Genomic DNA, 24,400 nt, shown 5'->3' on the forward strand with positions numbered 1-24,400 from the left:
ATGCAATTTCTATTAATAATATCAACTGAAATCTGGTTTTGTTTTTCATACTGAAGTGGTACATCTGATCTTCTCAGGCACAAATGCTATTTTTAAATAAAAAACTGCTTCTATAAATATTTCAGCTTTAAACACCCATAATTCAGTTTCTCTCTCTTTTTTTACATCTAGAACTGCAGCAGGGCCTTGGAGAGGTTAAACAACTACAAAAAAACCCGAACATCCGCATAATGACTGCTAGTAGCATTTCCCCATGTTCAAAGCAGACTGTCCATAATTTAGAGGACAAGACAAGGTCATTAATAAACATCAGTGAACTGTGTCTGCTTTTGCAAGTTCCACATAAAAATAGTGCATCCCCAGGAACACAAACCAGACATAATAGATCGGTTGAATTCACATCAGAACACACAAAAACACAAGAAACTAATCATCTCTTGATTGCAACAGGCTCTGACTCAATTATTTTGCAACACTAGCAGCCCTGTCCTTTGTATAGCTTTAAAAGAAAGGAAAAAAGTTAGTTTTGTACTTTAAACAATTAGAACCAATGCCAAAGCCAAATTCAGCTCTTTGTAGACAAAAATAAAAGACTGCATTTGGCCTGTTACAGTTCACACATTTGGCAGAACTGGACTTGAAAAACTACAACGTGCATCATGAATGCGTCATCAATTGAATTATCATCTCTCATCAGAAAGCATGCATGTAGCAGGATGGGAGCAGATATGTTTTCCATCACCCTGTTTCTCCTAAATGTAAGAAGTGATTCCAGAAGGGGCTCACAGTACCACTTACCCGCAGCTAGCTATGCCACAGAATATCTGACAAAGCAAAAAGCACACTGCACTCCCCTCTCTAAGTAAATTATCTTTAACTCTAAAAGGAAAAAAAAAAACCCACCAAGTGAACTGAGCCATGAGTTGTAAGGAGGGGGGAAAACTACTGGATAATTATGACCTCATTGACTAAAATGTCAGCCTATGAAGGGCCAACACATGGAAGTTGCTACAAGTGGTACATAAAAGTGCTTCTGAATCATTTACTCTCATAACAACAAAACATGGAGGAAGACAGTGTGGCCATCCTTCATACCCAAGTGACAACAACTGTTAATCAGAGAAAGATCGATGACCTCTGAATTGCTCAAGACCTTTGTTATTACAAATACTTTCTCTTATCCAGTAGCTTACTAACACATGAAAACTATTCAAGTTCCAAAAGATAAGCCAGAGTATCTCTTAAAATTCACTACTGAATAAAAGAGATGTACCAGCTTTCCCAATTTCCTCCTCAGACCCTTAAAAAAAAAAAAAATGAAGGAAAAAATAATGCACTATATATCTTTGTTTCTTCTGTACCTGGGACTATTTAAGGTATTGAATCTTCTTAATTTTCCATTCTTATCCCTACTTAGCTTTCTGGGTTCAGACCACATTTAGGGTACCATAAAAAGAGAAAGACCATTTCTTCCATAATATTGGTTTCTAGACATATCTTGACTTAGCCAAACTGTCATGTCCTCCACCCTTTACTTCCTGGCCACCGTATACAGTTAGTAGGGATGTTTGTACTGACGTCTCCCTGTCTTTCCCTTCCATCTGTGAGGCACTGTGGAAGCTATTGTTCCCAGACTGGGGTGTGTGTATGTGTACAATAGTTTTGTACGTGTAGAGCAATTTACCATTGAAACTTGCAGAAATGGAAAGAAACACTTAACATCTACTCGCAGAAACAGAAAAAAAACACTCAACATCTCCCTGCTAACTTCTAGTCGTGTCTCTGCCTAGATGTGCCCCCAAGATTTTTACCCTCTTGTAACACCATGAATCAAATCAATCTTTCTTCTCCATGTTCTGTGTTCCTCTCCCCAAAGGTCCTGGTCTCCACATTTCACAGGGAAGAGAGCACCGAAGAGACATGGTTACAAGAATGAAACCTGATCATGGCATGCACATGGCTTTCTATGATTAAGCAGGACAGGCAACCTTGTTGTGAACTTCGGGTGGAAAAGATTTTCTTTGCAGTAAAAGCTTCATGGATCTTTGGAAGTAATGAAAGATCTGGGAGAACACAAGGCTGCAAACTCTCTTAATCTTCAGGCAGATTTCCTCATGACAGGATGCAACGTGTATGGGAATCCATCCATCCATCCATCCATCTCACTCTCTGAGATTGAATTTTGACTTATCTGTTTCATATATTTTGCTCGCATCACTCAGACATTTAGATAAACAGTGATGGCAAAAGCTGCATGCAAGTAGGCCTCCTTTCCTCAGATTAGAAAACTAATGATCAAGAAACAGTTTTTTTCAGTAAAGCATAATGATATATATCCTGAAAAATCCCTGAAGAATTCCAAGGAAGAACAGTGTCCCCGCAAACCTGAAAAATTAACCGATATCTCAGTAAGGGAAACTGCATCATTTACATGCAGTTCTAGCAGTATTTCTACTGGCAAACCTTCTGAACAGTGGCAATGTTTTTGAAGAATCTTCTCATTATTTTATCACTAGCAGAGAACTGTCCAGACAGATGATGCATTAGGTCTCTTCAGAGGTATTTCATTAATATGGGCAAATCCTTGGTTGTAAAGAGGTTAACAACATCTACCAAGCTACATGAGATTGAGAACAGCTGAGTAGTGCATAAGAAATAAAAGGCAGAAGTGATTACAAATGAAGAATGACGCTGATCATTATAATAAGAATGAAAAGCAGAAGATAAACAAACAGTACCAGTGGTGCCTCTTAAAAATTATTTCTAAACAATGCAGCCTGTGGCTAAAATACATTAAAGATTTTCCCCATGCAAATTTTTGCTTGCTAGTGTCCATTTAACTTAGAGTCAGTGAAATCTTTACCTAAAGAAAGAGCATCAAGACAGTCCTCCATTAGGAGCTATCCAGAACTATTTCTTGATAGCTAGTCTGTCCGTTGACAAGTGATTTTCTAGACAACAAGATGTAACGGGTGTTCATGGTTTTCCACTAACAAGTCCAAAATTATTTAATTAAATATCTAAAATACTCATTGATTCAATGACCAGGTACCTGGGCAGGACATGCAGAGCACTACCTATGAAACAACACGATGGGTAAAAAAACCCATATATATTCTGGTCACTAAACAAGATTTTGTGACTGTGCAAGCAACAACGAGAGACCCAATTCAAAACTCACTAAAGTCAAAGAATCATGTCGATTTCAGAAGATGATTCAGCAGTCCTAAACAAAGATGGAGCCACTAAATTTTTCCTAAGGAACAAAGAGTTGCTTTTTCAAATGTTAACACAAAGGACTTGGTACATTATTTCATATCTAATCTCAAGGGTATCTTGCTTCTTTAGTTATATTGACCAATGGCAACCTTTTTCTTCCTATTTTTACTTCAAAATAAGATGAATATATTATTTCTGCATATCACTAAGAAATATTTGTGAAGTTATTTGAGAGTTTGTAATGAAATAACCGAAAATCCATATTAGTACGCATGAACTATGGTGTTACTAAATGGCGCCCTGTAAATTGATTTTAATTTAAAAAATACACTTTTTTACACAATGTCATTAAAAGGGAACACTGCCACAAGATGTTTTTTCAGGTTTTGATAGCAAAGATTTAACTGTTTAGATTTAAACTTCTGAAGTTTCAGGTTGAATTTATTCTGCAGGTGTCAGGGCAGGAAACCCCAATTATTTTTAAGAGAAGGGTAAGACGTGTTTTTTCCCTATGATATTAAAAAATTCATGTATTAGAAATTCCCAAAGAAAATGAGTAGTAAATGCTTCAGAGCTACAACTTGCAATCTGACAAGCAAAATTGCCCAGATTTCAAGACCTTCTGTCATGTACAGACTTGAATCTTCTCAAATAAAAGTTCCATAAAAAGAATTGTAGCTTCTATATGCTCAGTACGGAAAAACAACAAGCTATGGGACCAAAAACATCCCAGACCACAAGAATCACTGACCTCAGAAGCTAGGCTGAACTCCACACCTGAAGCTCTAGCACTCCTCTGCTCAGAGAGAATAGCTTCCACATCTTCTGCAGGTTTAGTCTGTGTTTTCTTTCCAGGGCTGGTGGAACAGTATGATCACCTACACTTGTTATCAGTTACTCCTGTTTTTCAAATGGCAAAATAAGGGCTATGAATAGAAATGTTTCAGCTGTGCAGTAATAACATATATATTTAAATTTGGGGGTAAGTGAAGGTGTGTGTTTCAGGAGATGCATAAAAAGAAAATCATATCTAAAAGATTATGTGAAAGTAATAAGAATTAAGCCTGGCTGAGTAAACTTGAAATTCTGTTTCCATGGAGTTGTGTCTTACAATATTTAAGTTACGTTTAAGTACTACTTTCTCACAGAACTGCTGGAATACCTTACTTCTGTGATATTGATTTATCTGCTCTGTCTTTGGAACCAAAGGACTGAGTAAAGAGGTTATATTTACAGTAAAATCTCTGCCCCTAGAAAAAGGCACATCTCTATACTGAGCCAAACTAGTATTACTGTAGCTCCAAACAGTAATCACGGTCTTTGCTGATGGACAACTGGGCAAAAGCAGTCTGAACACAGTCATTTATAAACTATGTCATGGTCATTTGGAGATAGCCATCTTGTCTTTTTGTACTCCAGACCAAAATGTAATCCCTTTCCATAAGCAAGAACTTGCTGATGGTCCAGTAAAACTGACTAATGAAAATGTTTTTTTCCATCAAATACAGTGGGACAAAGATTGTTCTTCTATTTGCATCTCTACTAAAATGTCTTAATGGCCAAATTAATTAAAAGTTGAAAAAAAATGGGAATTTGGTGTTTGGTAGACAGAACTCAACTTTTACAGTCATCCTGTAACTACAGATTATCAGCTATTCTTCTGGGACACTAAATACCTCTATAAGCCTGGGCCTTCAATGACCTAATTATTCAGTCTTATTTTTCAGTAATCTGCTTTTTCCTTGTCCTTTGGTAGGACAAGGAAATGTCCTACTTTTTAACTGCATCATCATGAATGTCTTGTCCTCAAAAAGAGGAAAAAACTCAACTATGTGGAATGTAGGAAGTACCTGCCAATCAGTGTATATATAATAGATGATGTCCAGTAAGAATACAGACAATATTGTTCCCTTTTTATAACTTGTTGCACTTCCATGTTTCAACATAACAAGGAGTATATATTTCTGTTATAAGGTTAAATATCTTAAGATATAACATTCAGTGCAAGAAATAGCGTTTTGAGATTGATCTGTCTGTGATAAGTGTACAGTCTATGTGAAATTAATATTTATTTCTAAATGGTCATATTCTTTCAAACACAGAGAAGCTTGCGCTATATCATGACCTAATTTCATCTCTAAGTTTGCAATGTGTGTTTATAGCCAAATTATTTTCCCACATGACAATTTTCTAGTCTTCTGAACAGTTATTAACTTCAGTTTTAAAATCATAAAAAACATTCCCCCTCCTCATTTGCGTCCCTTTACTTTCTTCAGAATGAGTAAGAGATCATTTTCGTAATGTATTTCTTTTTCCTCATACAACACATGAAAAAACACCTTAAAAATCAAATATTTGCATAAGAAAGTGTACATGATCATAAAACTCCCCTCTAACCTAGTCTGACAAAGGTTACTAGCTGCTCTGAACAGACCTGTATAATAGAACACTCAAATACGTGCACAATGTTTCTTGGACTACTACGTGGTAAAAAAATTCTTAGTATTTGGTTCCTGGGACCTCTGCTCTCTAACCTGCATGTCCTAATAGCATGCTGGGTCTGCAATCCAAAAAAGTCATATTGATGGCCTCTTTTAGTCTACTTGCCTGGAAGAATGCCCTCTGATACATGCATGATTCAAAAGTACGCACTGGCCTTCCTGTACTGGGCAACTCAATAGTTGACTATGTACCATAAAGTCAGTTCGCTTCCACAGAACAAACAGTGATACCTGATCTTATTAGCCTTTTTACTCTCCTGAGAATCTTTCTGTAATGTTGCATTAGTAGCCTTTACTAAATTAGAAAACCAAAAGGGAAGATAAATCAATATGTATGTACGTTTGCTGATATTGATTTTTCCCCTCATAGTCAGCATGGGAATTTTGTGGCTCCTATTAATATTAGGAGTGGGAGAGCTTTAAGCAGTTCTGTCTGGATAATTACCCAGTAGTTTTAGAAACTTATTTCAACTTCTTTAGTTTGTAATTTTGAACTAGCCATTTCATGAAATCAATTCCTTTGCGTGAATAGTCATGTTAAGATGTTGATTACAGTTTCTTGATACAGATTAAGAATGAGATGGCTAGGAGAGGTGGTCAACCTGTTAGTCATGAAAAAGGATGAAGAGCCGGGCAACGCACAGGTCAAGGACATCCTAGGCTGCAGCAAACATGATATTCTGCTGTTCAACATCCTGAGAGAAGTGAGCAAGGGAAACATTGGAATCACTACTCTGGAATTCAGGATGTATTTCAGCTTGTTTAGGAATGTGCTGTGTGGGATCCCACAGAAGTCTACCCTGCAGGACAAAGTTGTTCATGACAGGTGGTTGGTCCTTATAAACCAACTGTGGAATCTCTATTCCTGTTACTACTATTTTTGCTTTAAATCAAAGATCTGTTCAGAGTCACTTCTATGGAAATGACAAATTTGGGACCTTTTTTTTCCCTGTTACTGTAGCAGTTTAAGTACAGTGCTGTCATTCACAGAATAAAGACCAAGTTCCTCAGTGCTGTAGGACACCTGAGAATCAATGAAACTACAGACTTAAGGTGGTTATAATTTTCTCCTAGCATAGTAAAATGGATTCACCACATGAAAGGAAAAACCCATAAACCAAGCCATCTTATTCACTTACAGGAGAATGAAAATGGAGTCATCACTGGTGGAGTTAATGCAGATAACCAAATGCTAGAGGAAATCAAACTTCAGAAAAGCTTTACATCATTTTATTTCTTGAAATGTTTAGTGACTAGTAAAACGAGCCCCTCTCGCCTTTTAGGCCTGATTGGTTTGTTGTGGGGTGGGTTTTCTTTGTATACAAACACACATACATATACTACCAAAAGCTCAGACAAAACAGCTTGGTTTATATAATTTTTGCAAACAGCAATATCCAAGATAGAATGTTAAAAATAGTACCCTACGCCTTTTCCTCCCTCTATATCCTAAGCCATATTTCAAGCAGCAGACTTTATTGACATGCAGTTACTTTCAGGATAAAATGTAAGTGCTATTTATCTGTTGGAATTAATGATACTAAGACATTTGAAAATGGTAGACTGTATCATCTCTCTTGAAACTGTACAGGGGGCTTTTATATCTTGTGGCAACTGTTGCCATGTAGTAGGGAAAACATAGATGCTTTCTAACAGGCTTTATCCTTTCATAAATGCTTCCTGAATTATTACAACATTTCTCTTGATGGTCACCCAACATCTCCTCCAACTCTTAAATCCACGTCTTCCTCAAGGAGGCAGAAAAAACGCCTGTTGTTCTGTATCCCTCAGAAACCACCCGGAGACAGAGACAGAAAATGCCCGTGATGCTGTATCTGGTTCCTAATTGCTCAGTGCTGCGTGAGGAGAGACTCTCCATACGTTCTGTTCTGTAACAGCAACCACTTCCAACTAGGTCATGTCACAAGCAGTGATTAAAGTGACCTAAAAAATGATCATGGCAGAAGGGCAGTTTCCAGTAATGATGGCACACTGTTTACCCATCCTTGTGCTCAGCATTTTATTCCATCAAAACACTTCTAATACTCTACTTTCAGTTATAAAATCTACCTGAATTTTTCTGCCCCAAGATCTACACAACAACACCCTTTCCATTTCACTTAATTCCCAGTAGGTATCTTATTCTGTCTGCAAGCCTCCTTCAGTTTTGCCCCCACACTAATCCTGCCTTTCGCTCCACCACAGCAAGCCTTGTCCCACGTCAGCTCTTGCACTCCATTCCATTCTCCCTGGTTCTTCTGTCTTCTCATCTTGTCAGCTGTGACTCCACATGCATCCTGCTTTTCCAATCTGTATGTCTGTGTATTATATCAACAATAACACAATACTATCACTAGTTCTCTTCCAGTCCTTATCTTTCCTTTATAATCCAATCTACTAAGTTGCCTCATGCATTTTGCTCCCTTGCTCCCTGTCTTTTCATTTGGATTCAGAGATGAAACCAAGTACATTGGCTTTTATATCAAAAGGGGGAAATTATATTGCTTTGAATAAGGGCTAAATGAGTTGGTTAAGATGTTAAACTCCTGTTTAACAGAATGCATCCTCAGTACGTTTGCAAATGATACATACTACAAGATGTGGCTGATACACCAGAGCCGTGCTGTCATCCAGAGCAGCCTTGACTGGCTGGAGAAACGGGTCAACAGGAACTGGATGAAGTTCAACAAGGGAAGTGCAAAGTCCTGCACCTCAAGAGGAACAACCCCATTCACCAATATATGCTGAGGGCCACTCAGCTTGAAAGCAGCTTTGCAAAAAAGAACCTGGTGGATACCAAGTTGAACATGAGGTGTCATTTTCCTGCCCTTGCTGCAGGAAAGGTGAATGGTATCCTGGGCTGCATTAGGCAAATTATTGCCAACAGGTCAAAGTAGGTAATCCTTCCCCTCTGCTCAGCACTAGTAAAGCCACACCTGCAGTACTAGGTCCAGTTCTGGACTCTTCAGTAGAAGAGAAATATGGATGTACTGGAGGGAGTCCAGTGAAGGGCCACAAAGATGATTAATGGTCTGAAGCATCACACCCCTGAGGAAAGGTTGAGAGAACTGGAACTATTCAGCCTGGAGAAGGCTCACAAAGATCTTGTCGATACATACAAATACTTGAAGGGAGGGTGCAAAGAAGGCAGAGCCAGCTATTTTCAGTGGTGTCCAGTGGCAGGACAAGAGACAGTGACACAACAAGGGGCACAAACTGAAACACAGGAGGTTCCCACTGAACACTAGGAAACAATTTTTTTAATATGTTTTTTTTTTCCTTATGAGAGTGACCAAGCATTGGCACAGGCTGCCCAGGGAAGTTCTGAAGGAGGCTGTGGTATCTCCGCCCCTGGAGTAGTGGAGGTCCTGTGCAATCCACTGTAGGTGACCCTGTTTGAGAGGGTTGAACAACATGACCTCCAGCGATCCCTTCCAACCTCAAACATTCTATGATTCTAGAAGAACCATAAAATACATTCTGTTATCTGATCTGCTAATAACTGAACTCCCTCAGAAGCCACTTAAAACTTTCAGAAAGATCTTTTCTTAAAATTCAGTAGTAAGTCAAGAGTAAATAACAGAAGCACCTAACAAAAAATATCTGGAACCTGTTTTAGTTTTACATGGTCTTACTATGTTTACTACTGCATAAATGACACAGCAATTTCACTGTAGATCACAAAGCAAGTTCAATTGAAATTTATATTTGTAAGATTAATTTAGGATGATAATAAAATTAACAGATTCAGGCAAACCAGCAGAAAAAAATAAGAGGATGAAAGAAACCTTGGCCTGTTACTGCTTATGGAAGTTTTTCTTTGAAAAATCCATGTAGTTCATGTTTCTGTCAAGCAAGGTAATATGCCTGTAAATTTAATCTGACAGAAGACATAGCACAGCATCACCAGAAAATGACAAAATCACATTGTAGGAGAGGGACTGCCAAACGCCTTCGCAGGTCTCAGAATTCAATGGGGGAAACAAATTCACAAAAGTGTAATAAGCCGAGTCTCAGATGCCCACTGGAGGTTTGTGGTGCTAATATCCTGGGTTTCCATATCAAAATCTCATTCAAAGTGCTTAAATCTTCTATTGGTTGCCTGCTGGAAGGTGCCTTTGCCCAAATTCATCCCTCCTAAAAACTAAGGATAGACTGCATTCACTGTTTCCAAGGGCAACACTTCAAATGTTATCAAGTTTTATCTTCTGGTGCAGTTACACAAATCTGAGCTCCTTTTTCTACCCAGGCCTTTCTTCCCATGCCTACAAACACTAGAGCAACAGAAATAATGACCAAAATGGAGAAATAAATTAAAAATTAAGCATTCCTTAATTTCAGGAAGAAGCAAGTAATTGCATTTAAAGCATAGAGGTAATTGTGGATCCTTTTTGCAACATGCTGCATAACAAAAAAGTCAATTTTCAGTTTGAAAGAAAGTTTGTTTAAAAATAAATCTCTAATTGACACTTACTAGCCAAATAAAAGCAGTAACAAATAAAAATGTTCACCCAAAGCATTATACCAAAATGTAAAGACTATGCTATTATAAGTTAAGTGTCCTCAATTAAAAGTCATGTACAAGTCTAACTTTAACTATGGGAGATATATTTAGGAGAACCTTCACAAGGTCTTACCACCTGCAGGAGCAGATATGAAGTAGCCATCAGCATCACAAAAATTTCCCTACAGCAATTTTTGTAAGCAGAGACTTACAAAAGACTGGAGGAATGTTTAAGACAGAAAATCTACTTTACTTGCTTGATTATTTTAACTTTAAGGATCCTTCCTTATATCATCATTTATCTGTTGCAGCTCCTTAGAATTCAATATTGCTAAAGGACTCTAATTTCACTCACTTATGCTAAGGCTATTAAATTCTTTATCAGTCTTTAATACACACCAACATTCTTCAATGAAGACAAAAAAACAACCACAACAAAACCCAAGAAGATACTTCAATTGGTTGAGAAAGCAACAATGCAAAGTCTCTTCACACAGTAACACTAACAGCTACAGGTGTAACGGTTGTTCAGAGCTTCTCCTTACTTCATCAATTAATTCAAGAGGAAAGAGAAAAAAAAGCTGATTTCAATGTACAGAATTAATTTTTATGAAAAGATACTTTGGCACCACAGGCACAATTCTCTATGCACTCTATCCCAGCCCTCTCACCAGATTCAGCCCATGTATTTCTCCAGCCTTGCTACCAGCTTCTTCGCAGCAGCAACTGCAGCTTGTCTCTGCTATGACTACATTTCTTTAATACGGCAAGAGCTTCAACACCAGGTGAGGTGGAAAAATGAGGTCCTGACTTCATGTAATTATCTAGTGGGTCTTGCCATATTATGAATTAAATAAATGAAGCCATCTAACTAACCAGAAAATAGGTATTTTAGAGCTCCAGAAGGATGCGGTTGGAAAGGGATTATCTTAGGTAAGATATAATTACTGTTATATCTTATTAACCTGTGGGGAATAGCAGGAATACCCTATCCTCATCAGTATTTTGGTCATTTGTCTAGTCAACCAGTTGTGTAAAGAAAGAACTGATGGATCAAAACAGCTTATGGCAGTTTATCAGGACAGCAACAATATAATGATTATCAACACTATTTTATTGATTATGAGCAAATACAGTTGTAATGATAAAATTACTGAAGAACTAAAGTACTGGCCCAAAACAGCTGCCTTCTCACAATAAAATCCAGTGTAAATTTTTTACACTGTAATTAAAGAAGTATGGGGATGAAAGTAAAGGAACTTGTAAAATTAAGCCTTATGAGAAATATTACTGAAGGAAGTCAAGGATTTCTGCTATATTAAATAAACAAAGAAGGCGAAAAAAGCCAACAAATTTTGACAGTACTTTTTGTTATAACAGGAAAATCAACAGTGTATGTTTAGCACATTATCAGCATTACAGAGAGACTGGAAGGTGTAATATAGAATTTGATTAAAAGAGCTGACAGAATTGTACTCACAATTGTATAATTACAGAAATTAGGCAAAGTTTACAGATAAAGGTAACACCCCTTATTACGTCAACTGGTATAACTGGGGAAAAAAAATATTGCATGCTCAAAAATCTTTTTTAATTTTCTCATTTCTGCTCTACTGAAGGATAAGGCACTGAAATCATACAGTCACTTAAAACATTGAAAATCTAAGACTGACAAAAATCAGAATTTTTTACTGATTAAATATACACAAGAAAGGTTTCTTTTCTGTATAACACTATAATTTAATGTCATTATATTGATACAGCCTCTCCCTTCCTCCTCCCAAAATAGTCGTCTTCTGAGTTTTGTTGGGTTGGTTTGGGTTTTTTTTCAGCTCAGATTATGTCCTCTTAAAAGTGAAGAAAGCTAAATAAAAAAAAAGAATTCTTCACTCCAGAAGAATATCTATGTAGGACGTTATATATAAAATATAGTAGTTCAATTAATAATAGTAGGGAACTTTCCTTTAGTTCTCCTCCAACTAGGCCACTGGCAGAAGCTGGGCCTATTAAAAAAGCTCAGTATCTTGCAAATAAATGCACAGCAAAAGAAAAAGTGTAGAGTTACTTGCTACCAGGATCATTTACTAAAAAATAAGTCAAAGCAAAAAATAGTCTATTGGTAAAAAACCAGGATTTTACAGGCAGAAGAAAACTGAAAAGCATAGTAAATCATTTTTCAACTGAAAATCATAGTAAGTTACAGTTAATTATCGGGAAGTGGTTTAAAGATGAAAGAGGGTAGATTTAGATTAGATATTAGGAAGAAATTTGTGGCTGTGAGGGTGGTGAGGCACTGGAACAACTTGTCCAGAGAAGTCATGGAAACCCTATCCCTGGAGGTGTTCAAGGCCAGGCTGGATGAGGCTTTGAGCAACCTGATCCAGTGGGAGGTGTCTCTGTCCATGGCAGTGGAGGTGGAACAGGATGAACTTTAAGGTTCATACTAACCCAAACCGTTCTGAGATTCTATGATTTCATACATAGTATACATAACAACAGAATTTCAAACCCAAGATTGCCAAAGAATACTATCCCATTCTTGTGTGGACTAACTTTTGCAGATAATCTCAAAACAGTCTCATAAAATTCACAAGGGAGCAACATTACAGACAAACATTTGCACGTTACTATTATAACTTAATGCACTGGCATTTATTTAGGGGCAGGAGGGAGAGTTGTTTTGAATTGGAATGAAAGTAAGCAGATTTAGTTCTAGCACAGGGAGATATTTTTTTAATAACTGCACCAGATGAAACTACATAGCCTGACCCTACACTCGTTAAGGAATTTAGCAAGTAATAAATTACTAACAAAAAGACTAAAATTGCTATAACCATTAGGACTCGAGCTAAGAAGTGGTCCAGCAGTACAACCAACAATTTTTAACTTTTGAGCATGAGGAAAGCACTCTAATGCTAACTACTGAGAGCCTGTAATAAATGTGGGCTGAAAAGACTGTACAATTCAATAGCTTCTGGGAAGGTATGCAACCAGCCTTTAGCACAAACCACAGGGGAACTGAGAGGTACCATACTGCAGACCTGCAAGCACAGCCCCAGAAATATGTGGAGCATGGGTAACCAAGCCTTGTGGCATCGTCCTGGCTCCACAAGAGCCACCTACTCTTCCCCAGGAAGCCGACATGCTGGAAAGCACCACACAAAGATATTCAAGTGTCTCTGGATGGGGTAAGAGGAGCTTATTAGTACTGCCTCAGCACCTCAGCAGCAGTGGTGCCCCTAGTCAGACTGAGAAGAAAATTTTGACAGCTTCAGGGAAGGAGTAGAAAGGAAAAGGCAACTACCATGCAATAACAACTCCAAAGGGGCTAGAGATGAGAAAGTGAAGCAAACAAGGTGCTCAACACTATATTTTCTCAAGCAATTCCTGCTGTTTATTAAAAAAAAAAAAAATTGCTGCTTAGAGAAAGCACTGAATGTGAACAGATAGGAAATCCATCAGTTGAAGCTGTGATCTCAGCAGCAGTATGAAGACTTGTTTTTCTGTCAGTTCGTTTCCCTAGTCTGACTGGTTCACACTGTGGCCACACATGCACTTGTGCCAGTACAGTACCACAGTGCCAGAATGGCAGGACTGAATGGCTGGGGCTTGGGACAGGGTTTGTGTATGCCCAGCAGTGCCATCAAACATATTCACATAAAATCATATACTCAATGACCATAATTTGCCCTAGGAGGTATGGCTTAGTCTTTACAGGTGCCATAGATTCTTGAATTTGAAGCAAAAGCTAATACCTATTTGAACAATCCTTGTGAAAAGGTGTGGCCTAACCATCTTAATGTTTATTATTAATGGAGAGCTTAAGAATGTCATGCTGTGTGGATTTTGCCTTAAATCAGTCTGGATATTGCCTACACAAAATCCCTTTCATACTGTGTCAAAAGCATAGGTGTGGATTTTTTTTTCAACAGAATAGTATCCAGGTGGGTGGAAGACAAAAATGTGACATTCTAATTATATACTTCATGAAATTATGACATTTTGAAAGCTAGAAAATTACTTTGTTTCATAAACAAATTACAGCAAAATCATTCTAACATGATTTGATAGTTATTATGGACTACTGGATTACTGACTGTAAGCAAATAACTGCAGTTTAAAGAATCAACCTTTTTCAGCTGTGACATTTTTGCCAAAATGTCCTTAACTTTTTAGATGCATTGAGAATTCACAGTGTTTCTCTTCTTAACAAGATCTTGTTTCACTGGAAAATTTTTAGTGTACTATCCAATGATCCCATAAAGCAGGGCAGAACTAATGGCTTTATTAAGTACCTTGAGTTCAAATAAATGGAAGGAGCAATTACATTCCACTTATACAGCAAAACAGCTGGAAGCAGCAGAGGCTACCTCACAGTGCAACAGAAAATATAAACAGGCCTGATCAGAACCTTGACAAGTTTGCTAACTCAAAACACAAGGCTAGAGAACCGTCTGGCCAACTACAGAAAGGGATGCAGCAGTCCAGGAGGGAAGTGGTTCTAAAGAAGCATCAACACAGGGGACTAAAAACCAACACGCCAAATTTTTGACAGGCCTACTTAAAAATATTTAACCTCACAGTTGTGTTTGCTTCCATGGAGCTCAAGGAAACAGGACACTCCACCATCTTTGTATGTCAAGAGAAGACACAGGAAACACGCTTTAGCGAGTCAGTCTATCTCTCTGACATAACAAACATGCAAGGCTTCAAATATTGGTTACTATGTGGCCTGGCAAAAGGAGCAACAACAGAAACAAGGCAAGTTGTATATGCTGAAAGACGCATTATTCCTGCTTCAAACATTTTCTTTTTTCAGTTGGAAAAGGGCTGCAATACATCTTCTAAATTCTGTATACTGCTTTCTCATGCCCAATAACAGCTATATGTAAGTATTTTCAGTTCAAATGAATAGCATTTGAAATACAGTTTCCATAACACATTCTTCCTTACAGGACTTTACAACACCAAAAAAAAAAAAACCAACAAAAAAAAACTCAAAAGGCAGGACATAATTTTTGAAGTATTATTGTTGGATGGAGAAAAGGCATCTAGAAAGGGAAACTTCAGGAATGGGAATCCAAGAGTTTGAGCTTTCTATGCCTTGGTTGCAAGCATTTTTTTGTAAGCAGGAGAATTGCCAAGAATTGGAGATAAGACAGTAAGGAGAAACTCCAGCACATGAGGAGGAATGTGGTTAGGTGAGCCTAACTGGGAACTGAGGAGGAATGTGGTTAGGTGAGCCTAACTGGGAACTGAGGACTATCTAAGCAGCAATAAGAGAAAATTGTAAGTCTATTTGAGCAATATGACTTATCTTCCCTGCTTACTACCTTTTCTCTTTTTCTCATTCTATTCTGGTCATTTCCAGACCAAGGATAGCAGCTTCCCTTGTCCACCATGAACCCATACATCTTCCTTGCTGCCACAGGATCTGTAAGTCAGCCAGAGCACTGCAATGGAACTGCTTAGAGCCATTTTCCTACCACAAGTATATAAAAACCACCTACAAACTTCTAAACTCTAAAGCTCTGTTTCATTACAGCTCCAACTGAAACAAGGTAGCTTTAGAAAAAGAGGAACTAAGAGTGAGATGGATTACAATAAAAGGGTACATATAAAGGTTTCCTCTCCCAGTATATGTTTGCAGAGCAATCTGTAGGTCCTTAATCTTAGTAAGGCGAAATTTAATGGCCTTCTGGGCTTACAACAAAAGTTGCATGCTCTCTCCTGAATCTCAAAGAACAGTGTCTCTCTGTGTCCTTTCTGAAGAAGCCTTTCAGGCTCTTCAAAGCCTAGAGTGAAAAGGAGGGAAGAAAACAAAACAGCAGTTTTTATCCCGTGTCCAGCTACTGCTCTTTAAAAAATCTTGAGTTGGGGACACTGCAAACCAACAAGATAGCATCCATCAACTTTGCCTTTATTTCTTGCAGGGTATCCCATTCTCTGGAAGGAAATATATCACCCTATGGCTTCTGTATATAGAAGGTGGTAACTTCTTCCAAAACTGCTACATCAGTCTGAGGTGACAAAATAAGAAAAAAAATTTGCTCTCGCAGGGGGTTCAGGCTAGACATTAAACAAATCTTTTACATGTAAGTACTTATTGAGTTTATTTGCATGGCACAGAAAGCTCATTAATTTGCTGTAAACTATTGATATCAATAGATTAATAATAAATATGTGTGTCTGATAGGAAAATATGGTACCTAAATTCATGTCTCGGCCATCTGTTCCTCTACTGTTTGTATATCTCCATATCATAGTATGTTTGTTTATGTTTCAGATGCTTGTCACATATATGTGTGAGTGTGTATATATATATATATATACACACAGAGGGGGGTTGTATGATGGCTTAGTTTGCACTCGTGTCCTATTTCCCTTAAGTTCTTTGCAGAAGTCTGTGAATGTATGCTGGCAAATACAGACTGTGTGTATTCATCGATCTGAACCATTGATCTTCCTGTTCAAGAGCTGTGCATGCACTGTGTTGGTACACGTGTAAGCACACAGGCAGTACACGCATCCTTGCAGAACCGTATGCTTACAGACACACGTGCTAACTGTGCAGCCTCTCCTGTACACCCGTAGTGGCTTCAGCTCCACCTTGGCCTGTGGCTTCCTGCTCTCCTGAGGCTCTGCACACTATGGTGCATGCCACACCTTCTCCCTCTTAGGCTAAGGGGCACTAACATAAGCTGCCCACAGATGTGGTTGAGTTCCTATCCCTGGAAGTGTTTAGAAGACAGGCAGGTGAAGTGCTCAGGGATATGGTTTAGTAGTGGACAGATGCAGTTGGACTTGATGATCTCAAAAGTCATAGAATCATAGAATGGTTTGAGTTGGAAGGGACCTTAAAGATCATCCAGTTCCAACTTCCCAGCCATGGGCAGGGACATGTCCCAGTAGATCAGGCTGCCCAAGGTCCCATCCAACCTGGCCTTGAACACTTCCAGAGGTAAGACATCCACAGCTTCCAGTGCCTCATGACACTCATTATGAAGAATTTCCTCCTTATGTTTAGTCTAAATCTTCCCTTCTCCAATTTATATCCATTCCCCCTCATCCTATCACTACATGTCCTTGTAAACAGTCCCTCCCCAGCTTTCCTGTAGCCCCTTCAGGTGCTGGAAGGCTGCTGCAAGGTCTCCTTGGAGTCTTCTCCAAGCTGAACAACCCAAACTCTCTCAGCCTGTCCTCCTATGGGAGGTGCTCCAGCCCTCTGATCATCTTTGTAGCCCTCCTCTGGACCCATTCCAACAGCTCCATATCCTTCTTATGTTTAGGATTCCAGAACTGGACACAAAACTCCAGCTGGGGTCTCAAAACAGAGGAACAGAATCACAGAATAGTTTGGGTTGGAAGTGACGTTAAAGACCATCCAATTCCAACCTCCTTTCCATGTGCAGAGACATCCCACTAGACCAGGCTGCTCAAGGCCCCATCCTACCTGGCCTTGAACACCTCCAGGGATGGGCCACAGGTTCCCTGGGCAACCTGTGCCAGCGCTTCACCACTGTCATGAAGAAATTCTTCCTTATGTCTAGTCTAAATCTGCCCCTCTCCAGTTTACACCCACTGCCGTCAGGATGGCCTCCCTCACCCTGCTGGCCAAGATCTTTTCCAAACAAAGTATTCTATGATTCTAGGACTCCCTGCTCGGCACCCGGCAGCGCATCCCATCGCCTTTGGTGCCAAGGGCTCACAGCTGCCACTCTGGACAATCAGCCCCGCCAGCGACCTCCCCAGTTGTCAGGGAGCGGCCTAGGAACGAGGGGTACCAGCCCGGAGGGAAGAGAAGCCCTCGAAAGCGGAGGCTCTGCCATTACAGCCTCCCCACCGGCAGCGATCCTGAACTCAGGCGCTCGGCGCTCGATTGAGTCGCCTGGGCTCGGCTCTCCCGTCGCGCGAGGCGGGGACGAGGGGGTGAAGAAGAACCAGCCCTTCCTTTTCGGCGTTGGATTAGTTGTGCCTACTAGGAACCCTGTGTTGTTGTCGGGAGGCAAAATGGCGGCGGCGGTGGCCGGGGCCGCCGTGCCGGGCAAGGGGCTGGACATCAGCCTGGCGGCGCTGCAGCAGCACGACCCCTACATCAGCAGCATCGTGGACGTGGCCAGCCAGGTGGCGCTCTACACCTTCGGCCACCGCGCCAACGAGTGGGTACGTCACGACGCGCCTCACTCCTTCTCCCCCCCCCCCCCCAACACGCCGCGCCTGCCCGCCGCGGGAAGCGCTCGCGCCTGAAGAGGGCGTGGCTTTAGACGAGTGGGCGTGGCTTTAAGCAGAGAGGCGGGGCTTTGGGCAGGGTAGATGGTGTTTGGATGGGGAGGCGGGGCTTGGACCAGGGGAGGGGCTTGTGTCGGGGCGGGGCTTACATAGGCGGGGCTTGGAAGGAGGGCGGGGCTTGGGGCAAGGGACAGGGCTTTTGGAGTGGAGGCGGGGCTTGGAGTAGGGGCTTAAGTAGGAGGCGGGGCTTGAGACAGGGGCGGGGCTTAAGGGGGGCTGGCAGGGGCTTAAGTAGGGCCTGAGGGGGCGGGGCCTGACCAAGTAGGCGTGGTTTATATATGGGTGGGGCTTGTGGACAGGCCCCGCCCCCTGTGAGGGGCTGGGCATAGGGAGGGGTATGGCCCTGCCATGGCCAAGGTGCAAGGGGTGGGCTGAGGGGCTGCCTCAGGCCTTGGCAGAGGCCTGGGTGTCTTGGGTGAGGCACAGCCTCTCTGGGAGCATGAGAAGCCTTGTGGTGCCTTGGAGGCAGGTCTTGAAAAGGTCATGAGGCACTAAAGGTTTTGTGCTTCACGGCAGGGCTGTAGGGGAGTGGGGTTTAAATCAGGCCCTCGGGAGAGCCTCTGTGATCCAGACATATATAAAGAACCAAAACACCTCTAAAAGTGCATTGGAGTTGCAGACAAAAAGGCTACTTTCTTTAAAATATCATTAACTTGAGTTGCAAATAAAAAGGGTACTTACGACTTTAAAAAAGCCGTTAGCTTGAGGAATCTCCTGGTAATTTAACATTCTGTTTGCAGATAGCTCTTGGTTTGCTGCAATGGTGAGGCCTAGGTCCTGTATTTGAAGAACCTGTGCAATCTGTCTTTGGTGTGGTTTCCTATTTCCCTGTCCTGAGTGTTGCCCCTGAGGGCAGGCACTGTTTGGAAAATCCTCTCCTAGAACCTGGCCTGGGTGGCCCTTCAGAGGTAGTTGAGCCTTAATCCAGCTCAGTGTTTATTCTCACGGTGGTGAGACTTTAGGCTTTTCGTATTTTGTTGTAGAACTTGGGTCCACTATATGGTGTCCTGTGCTAGCTAGCTCTAGTCTCTCACTACCAGCTGATGAATTTGGGTTTAATTACTTTTTCATGGCTTAGGTGAGAGAGATGTAACTGATGGTACTGGTAAAACAGAGATAAAGATGAGACTTGCTGACGGCTAGCAAATGCTGCCCTGATTTCAACTTTCTTAACTTTCGTTTTCTTCAGGAGAAGACTGACGTGGAGGGAACACTGTTTGTTTACACAAGGTGAGGACATAAGATTTTAATGTCTGCAGGTGAAACCTGCAGGTGTGGAAAAGCTAACTGGGATGGAGCATGGCTGGATGAGTTCAAGAGTAAAAAATCCCTGAAATTGGCACAGGCAAATCTGAGGAAGAAATCACTAGGAAGGAGATATCACCTTACATTTGAATTAGACTTCCAAACACGATTTATATCTCAGTATGGGTAAACCGTAGAATCTCGTATGTTGTTTTAACTAGGACATAGCATTTATCTATCTGGACTTCTGTAAAGCCTTTGACATGGTCCCCTGCAACGTCTTCTTTCTAAATTGGAAAGATATGAATTTGATGGGTGGATGGTTCGTCGGATAAGAGACTGGTTGGATTGTCATATTCAGAGAGTAGGTGGTCAATGGCTAGAAGTCCAGATGGAGATCCGTGACGAGTGGTGTCCGTCAAGCGTCCATACTGGGACAAGTGCTGTTTCATATCTTCATCAGTGACATTGACAGTGAGATTGAGCGCACCCTCAGCAAGTTTGCAGATGATACCAAGCTAAGTGGTGTAGTTGCTGCACCGGAAGGATGGGATGTCATCCAGAGGGACCTGGACAGGCTGGAGAAGTGGGCCCGTGGGAAACTCATGAGGTTCAATGAGGCCAAGTGCGAGGTCGTACACCTGGGTTGGGGCAATGCCTGATTTCAGTACACGATGGCGGATGATGTGACTGAGAGCTGCCCTGCAGAGAAGGACTTAAGGGTGCTGATTGATGAGGAGCTTGACATGAGCCAGCAATGTGCACTCAAGGCCCAGAAAGCCAACCATATCCTGGACTGCATCAAAAGAAATGTGGTCAGCAGGTTGAGGGAGGTGATTCTGCCTCTTTATTTCTCTCTTGTGAGACCCCACCTGGAGTATAGTGTCCAGTTCTGGAATCCTCAATATAAGAAGAATATGGAACTGCTGGAATGGGTCCAGAGGAGGGCTACAAAGATAATCAGAGGGCTGGAGCACCTCCCATACGAGGACAGGCTGAGAGAGTTGGGCTTGTTCAGCCTAGAGAAGAGAACGCTCCAAGGAGATCCTATAGCAGCCTCCCAGTACCTGAAAGGGGCCTACAAGAAAGCTGGGGAGGGACTGTTCACAAAGGCTTGTGGTGATAGGACTAGGGGCAATGGGTATGAACTGGAGAGGGGCAGATTTAGACTAGACATAAGGAAGAATTTCTTCACCATGAGAGTGGTGAGGCGCTGGAACAGGTTACCCAGAGAACCTGTGGATGCCCCATCCCTAGACCTGTTCAAGGCCAGGCTGGATAGGGCCTTGGGCAGCCTGCTTTAGTGGGATGTCCCTGCCCATGGCAGGGGATTTGGAACTGGATGATCTTTAAGGTCTCTTCCAACCCAAACTATTTTATGGTTCTATGATTTACTGTTTAAAAGGTATCTGACACCCCCTTCCATGGAATAAATAATTTTATTCCTTAAAGTAAGGGAATGGTAGAACTTAGGAAGTATTGTGTTCCCTAATTAGGGAACTTTCGTACTACTTGTGTGTGATTATTCTTTTTTCATGCATATTTCATCCAACATTTGGATGCGTTTAATGCTTTCCTTTAGCAGCAGCTCTGGTTGTGGCTTTTCAAAGCAGTGATTACATTGCTTATTCTAGCATGTACTTAAGATCTGTTGCGAAGCCTGCCCTACATTTAGGTTTCCAAGTTAGTGCTCCAGCATTTCCCTGTGACTATTATTAAGATCAGAAAATAATGCAGTAAGCGGATCTTGCAGTAGCTGCTGGGATGGGACACCAAAGCAAAAACTTTCTCCTTCAACATTTATGTTTCTGAGGAGCTGGTAGGAGAACTGAGAAGACAAGAAGGTGTTTTGAGAAGGTGAGAGATATATGTGTGAAGTGACAGGGAGGCCCAGGAGACTGTGAGCTTTGTGTGAAGTGGGAATGCTGCTTTTAATCTTTTGGGCGCTTTTGTACCAGCAGTGGAAATTGTCATCAGTAATTTTTCTAAACTACTTTCAGGCAAGTAGAGATAAGATGCTGTTATAATTACTACCACGAGAGGAAAGAACTGACCTTTAGTAGTGCTAGCAGTAGGTGGAAGTGGCTAGTTCTGTACTGCAAAGCAGAACTAGTAGTTCTCTGGTATGGTGGTTTTAAGACTCTAAAACTGATGACGCGTAACCTGGCACTTCTAGCATCTGTGATCTTTCACTATTTTTTTCGTTGGCTGAGGTAATTTCCATTGACGGCTGAGATTTCTACCCTACCTGCCTATAGGCAACAGTGTGGAATAGGTTCTGAGTTGCCAGTAACATACATTGCCCCCCCTTCGGTTTTAACTTCAATTTCCTGTGGCTTTGAACAAAGTCATAAAGTCTTGTGGATAAAAAGTTGCCAACAGACTGGTACATTGAAGACTGCTGGTGTTGCCTTTGTTGCTTTTCATTACTGTTGCCACAATATAAAGTGATCATTTTACTTGAGCAGACTTATTTATCACCTTCTCACCTTTGCAAATTCTGAGGAATGGCCGACAAATCAGACTTCTGACTGAGTCAACACTAGTAGAAATGGACTGTTTTCTCTTTCTTTGCTTGGCTTTTTAAAAGTGAAGTAGTGACTGTTGGAAACAAGGATTCTTGTTAAGAGCTCCTCTTTCATTTAATTTTCTGTCGACTCCAGTCCTGTAATGCAGGTTCCTATGCTTTGGATTTCATAGAGAAGTCCACCCACCAGCAATACTAAAGATGGCACTTTTCACAAATGTTTAGCCACCATCTTTTCCTTTATTGTCATACTTAGTTTGAAAGTAATATCTCCTGTCAGGATCATGATAGGTTTAACAGCTCACATTAATAAAAAGTATCTAACTGACTTGATTGGTAAAACCCCCATGAACAAGCATAATGATTTAGAGTTATAAAATCACAGAATGGTTTGGGTTGGAAGAGACTTCTAAAGATCATCTAGTCTAACCCTTGGCAGGGACATCTTTCACTACATTTGGTTACTCAAAGGCCTGTTCAGCCTGACCTTGAATACTTCCAATGATGGGGCATCAACAGCTTCTCTGGGAAACATGTTCTAGTGTCTCAGCACTCTCACTTTTGTTCTTACACTTTAGATGGCATGGAAAATCGATGGGTTTGCTATTAATAGCTGCATTTGTTAACCTGAGTGTTAAAGAATATATTTGCTCTGGCCCGTGACTTAATTGCTTCAATTGCTGTTTTCTACTCCAGCAAGAAACTATAGCGTAGATGGTGATGATTGGATAATGGGATGCCGATGGTCTGTGACAAAGTGGTGTTTTGTAACATCTTCCCTGTTCACAAATTGTAAGCTTTATAACTTAAAGTCAAAACTGGACATGCAGATCTGATTATGCTGTGACTAAGTCCTTTGACCTCCAATGGTAGTATCACAGATCTGGCATACACTTTGTAGCTACTATTGAGAGATCAATGATGCTTCTACTATTTCTCATACATAATGTAGGATTTTGACATAATTAAAAAGATTGCACGAAATGCTGCAAGAGTCAATTGCTATTTCCTTGACCACAAAATTTTTTTTTTGTAGTATCCCCTAGAAATAAAATTATTTTGGAGAACTGTGCAACAAAGAAATTCTAGTGGTACTATTTTTATTTCCTTGACTTGATGTGATTTCTAACTGATCATTTTCAGATCAGCTTCTCCAAGGCATGGCTTCACAATTATGAACAGACTAAGCATGGAAAATCGAACAGAACCTATTACTAAAGACCTTGATTTCCAGCTGCAGGACCCTTTTCTACTGTACAGAAATGCCAGATGTAAGTATGTGATATGTTGGGTTAAATGCTGAAGAAGTCGTTGCCTCAGAGTCTGTTCTTGGTTAAGGAAGTCCAAATGATTAGACTGCAGCTTTCAAGGGCTAAAACTAGCTGGTTAACAGTTAAAATTGATGGGACACATTTTGCTTTTTGACATGCTGAAAGACAAGAGTCACTCAGTGCTTCCTAAAATGCCACCTCTCTAAAAAAACTATTAGAACCTGCTTAACAGTAATCTCTTCATTTAACTGACAAATAGTAGACTTTCATATGGTTGTGCATGTGATGGATGTAGAGACTCACAGATATATTGTGTGTGTTCTGAATATATCCCAGTCAGTGTTGGGAACCCTCACCATAATGCAGATATACTGGGGGTTAAAGTAATATTTGTAGACTTGGTTTTCTGCATAAAAATTCAAACCATGTCTTCTGTTCCAGCTCCAGAATACTGTCCTTACAGTGAGTTGGAAGTCAGTTTACTTCTACACTATCAGGGAAACTCTTGACAACATCGTGTTGTGCATAATTTAAACCCTGATGAAAGACAAAGTTATTACTTTGGGCTCTGTGTTTATCTTTCATGATTGTTGTTAATATAAGAATTAGTGAATGTCAGGCAAACTCAGAAATAAGTGGAAGACATGAGAAAGCTGTACTTTCACATGTAGATATATATACAGACTGTTACAATGTGCAATTATATGAGAATGAGCAGTTATAAATACTAATATAATATAAATATAATAAAATAATAAATATAATAAAATAATAAATAAAATATAAATATAATAAAAGCAGAGCTGTAGTATGACTTTGTGCTTGATGCATAAAAACAGATTGC

At 40.4% G+C, this 24,400-nt stretch overlaps 2 protein-coding genes across 24 annotated transcripts in view; one reads left to right on the forward strand and one right to left on the reverse strand.

Moving 5' to 3' along the window:
* CACNA1C (calcium voltage-gated channel subunit alpha1 C) overlaps positions 1 to 24,400 on the reverse strand; it is a 481,236-nt gene that overhangs the window by 447,361 nt on the left and 9,475 nt on the right. The window lies entirely within an intron of this gene.
* The window catches only part of DCP1B (decapping mRNA 1B), a 46,865-nt gene continuing 40,659 nt past the window's right edge, over positions 18,195 to 24,400 (forward strand). For both annotated transcript variants that reach the window (XM_054055956.1, XM_054055889.1), the window contains exons 1-3: positions 18,195 to 18,387; positions 19,703 to 19,743; positions 23,429 to 23,556. In XM_054055956.1, coding sequence (XP_053911931.1) covers positions 18,235 to 18,387; positions 19,703 to 19,743; positions 23,429 to 23,556 — 322 coding nt within the window. In that variant the 5' untranslated portion in view covers positions 18,195 to 18,234. The remainder of the gene's footprint in view (positions 18,388 to 19,702; positions 19,744 to 23,428; positions 23,557 to 24,400) is intronic.

This window comes from Cuculus canorus, chromosome 1 (genome assembly GCF_017976375.1).
Source record: "Cuculus canorus isolate bCucCan1 chromosome 1, bCucCan1.pri, whole genome shotgun sequence".
NCBI lineage: Eukaryota > Metazoa > Chordata > Aves > Cuculiformes > Cuculidae > Cuculus > Cuculus canorus.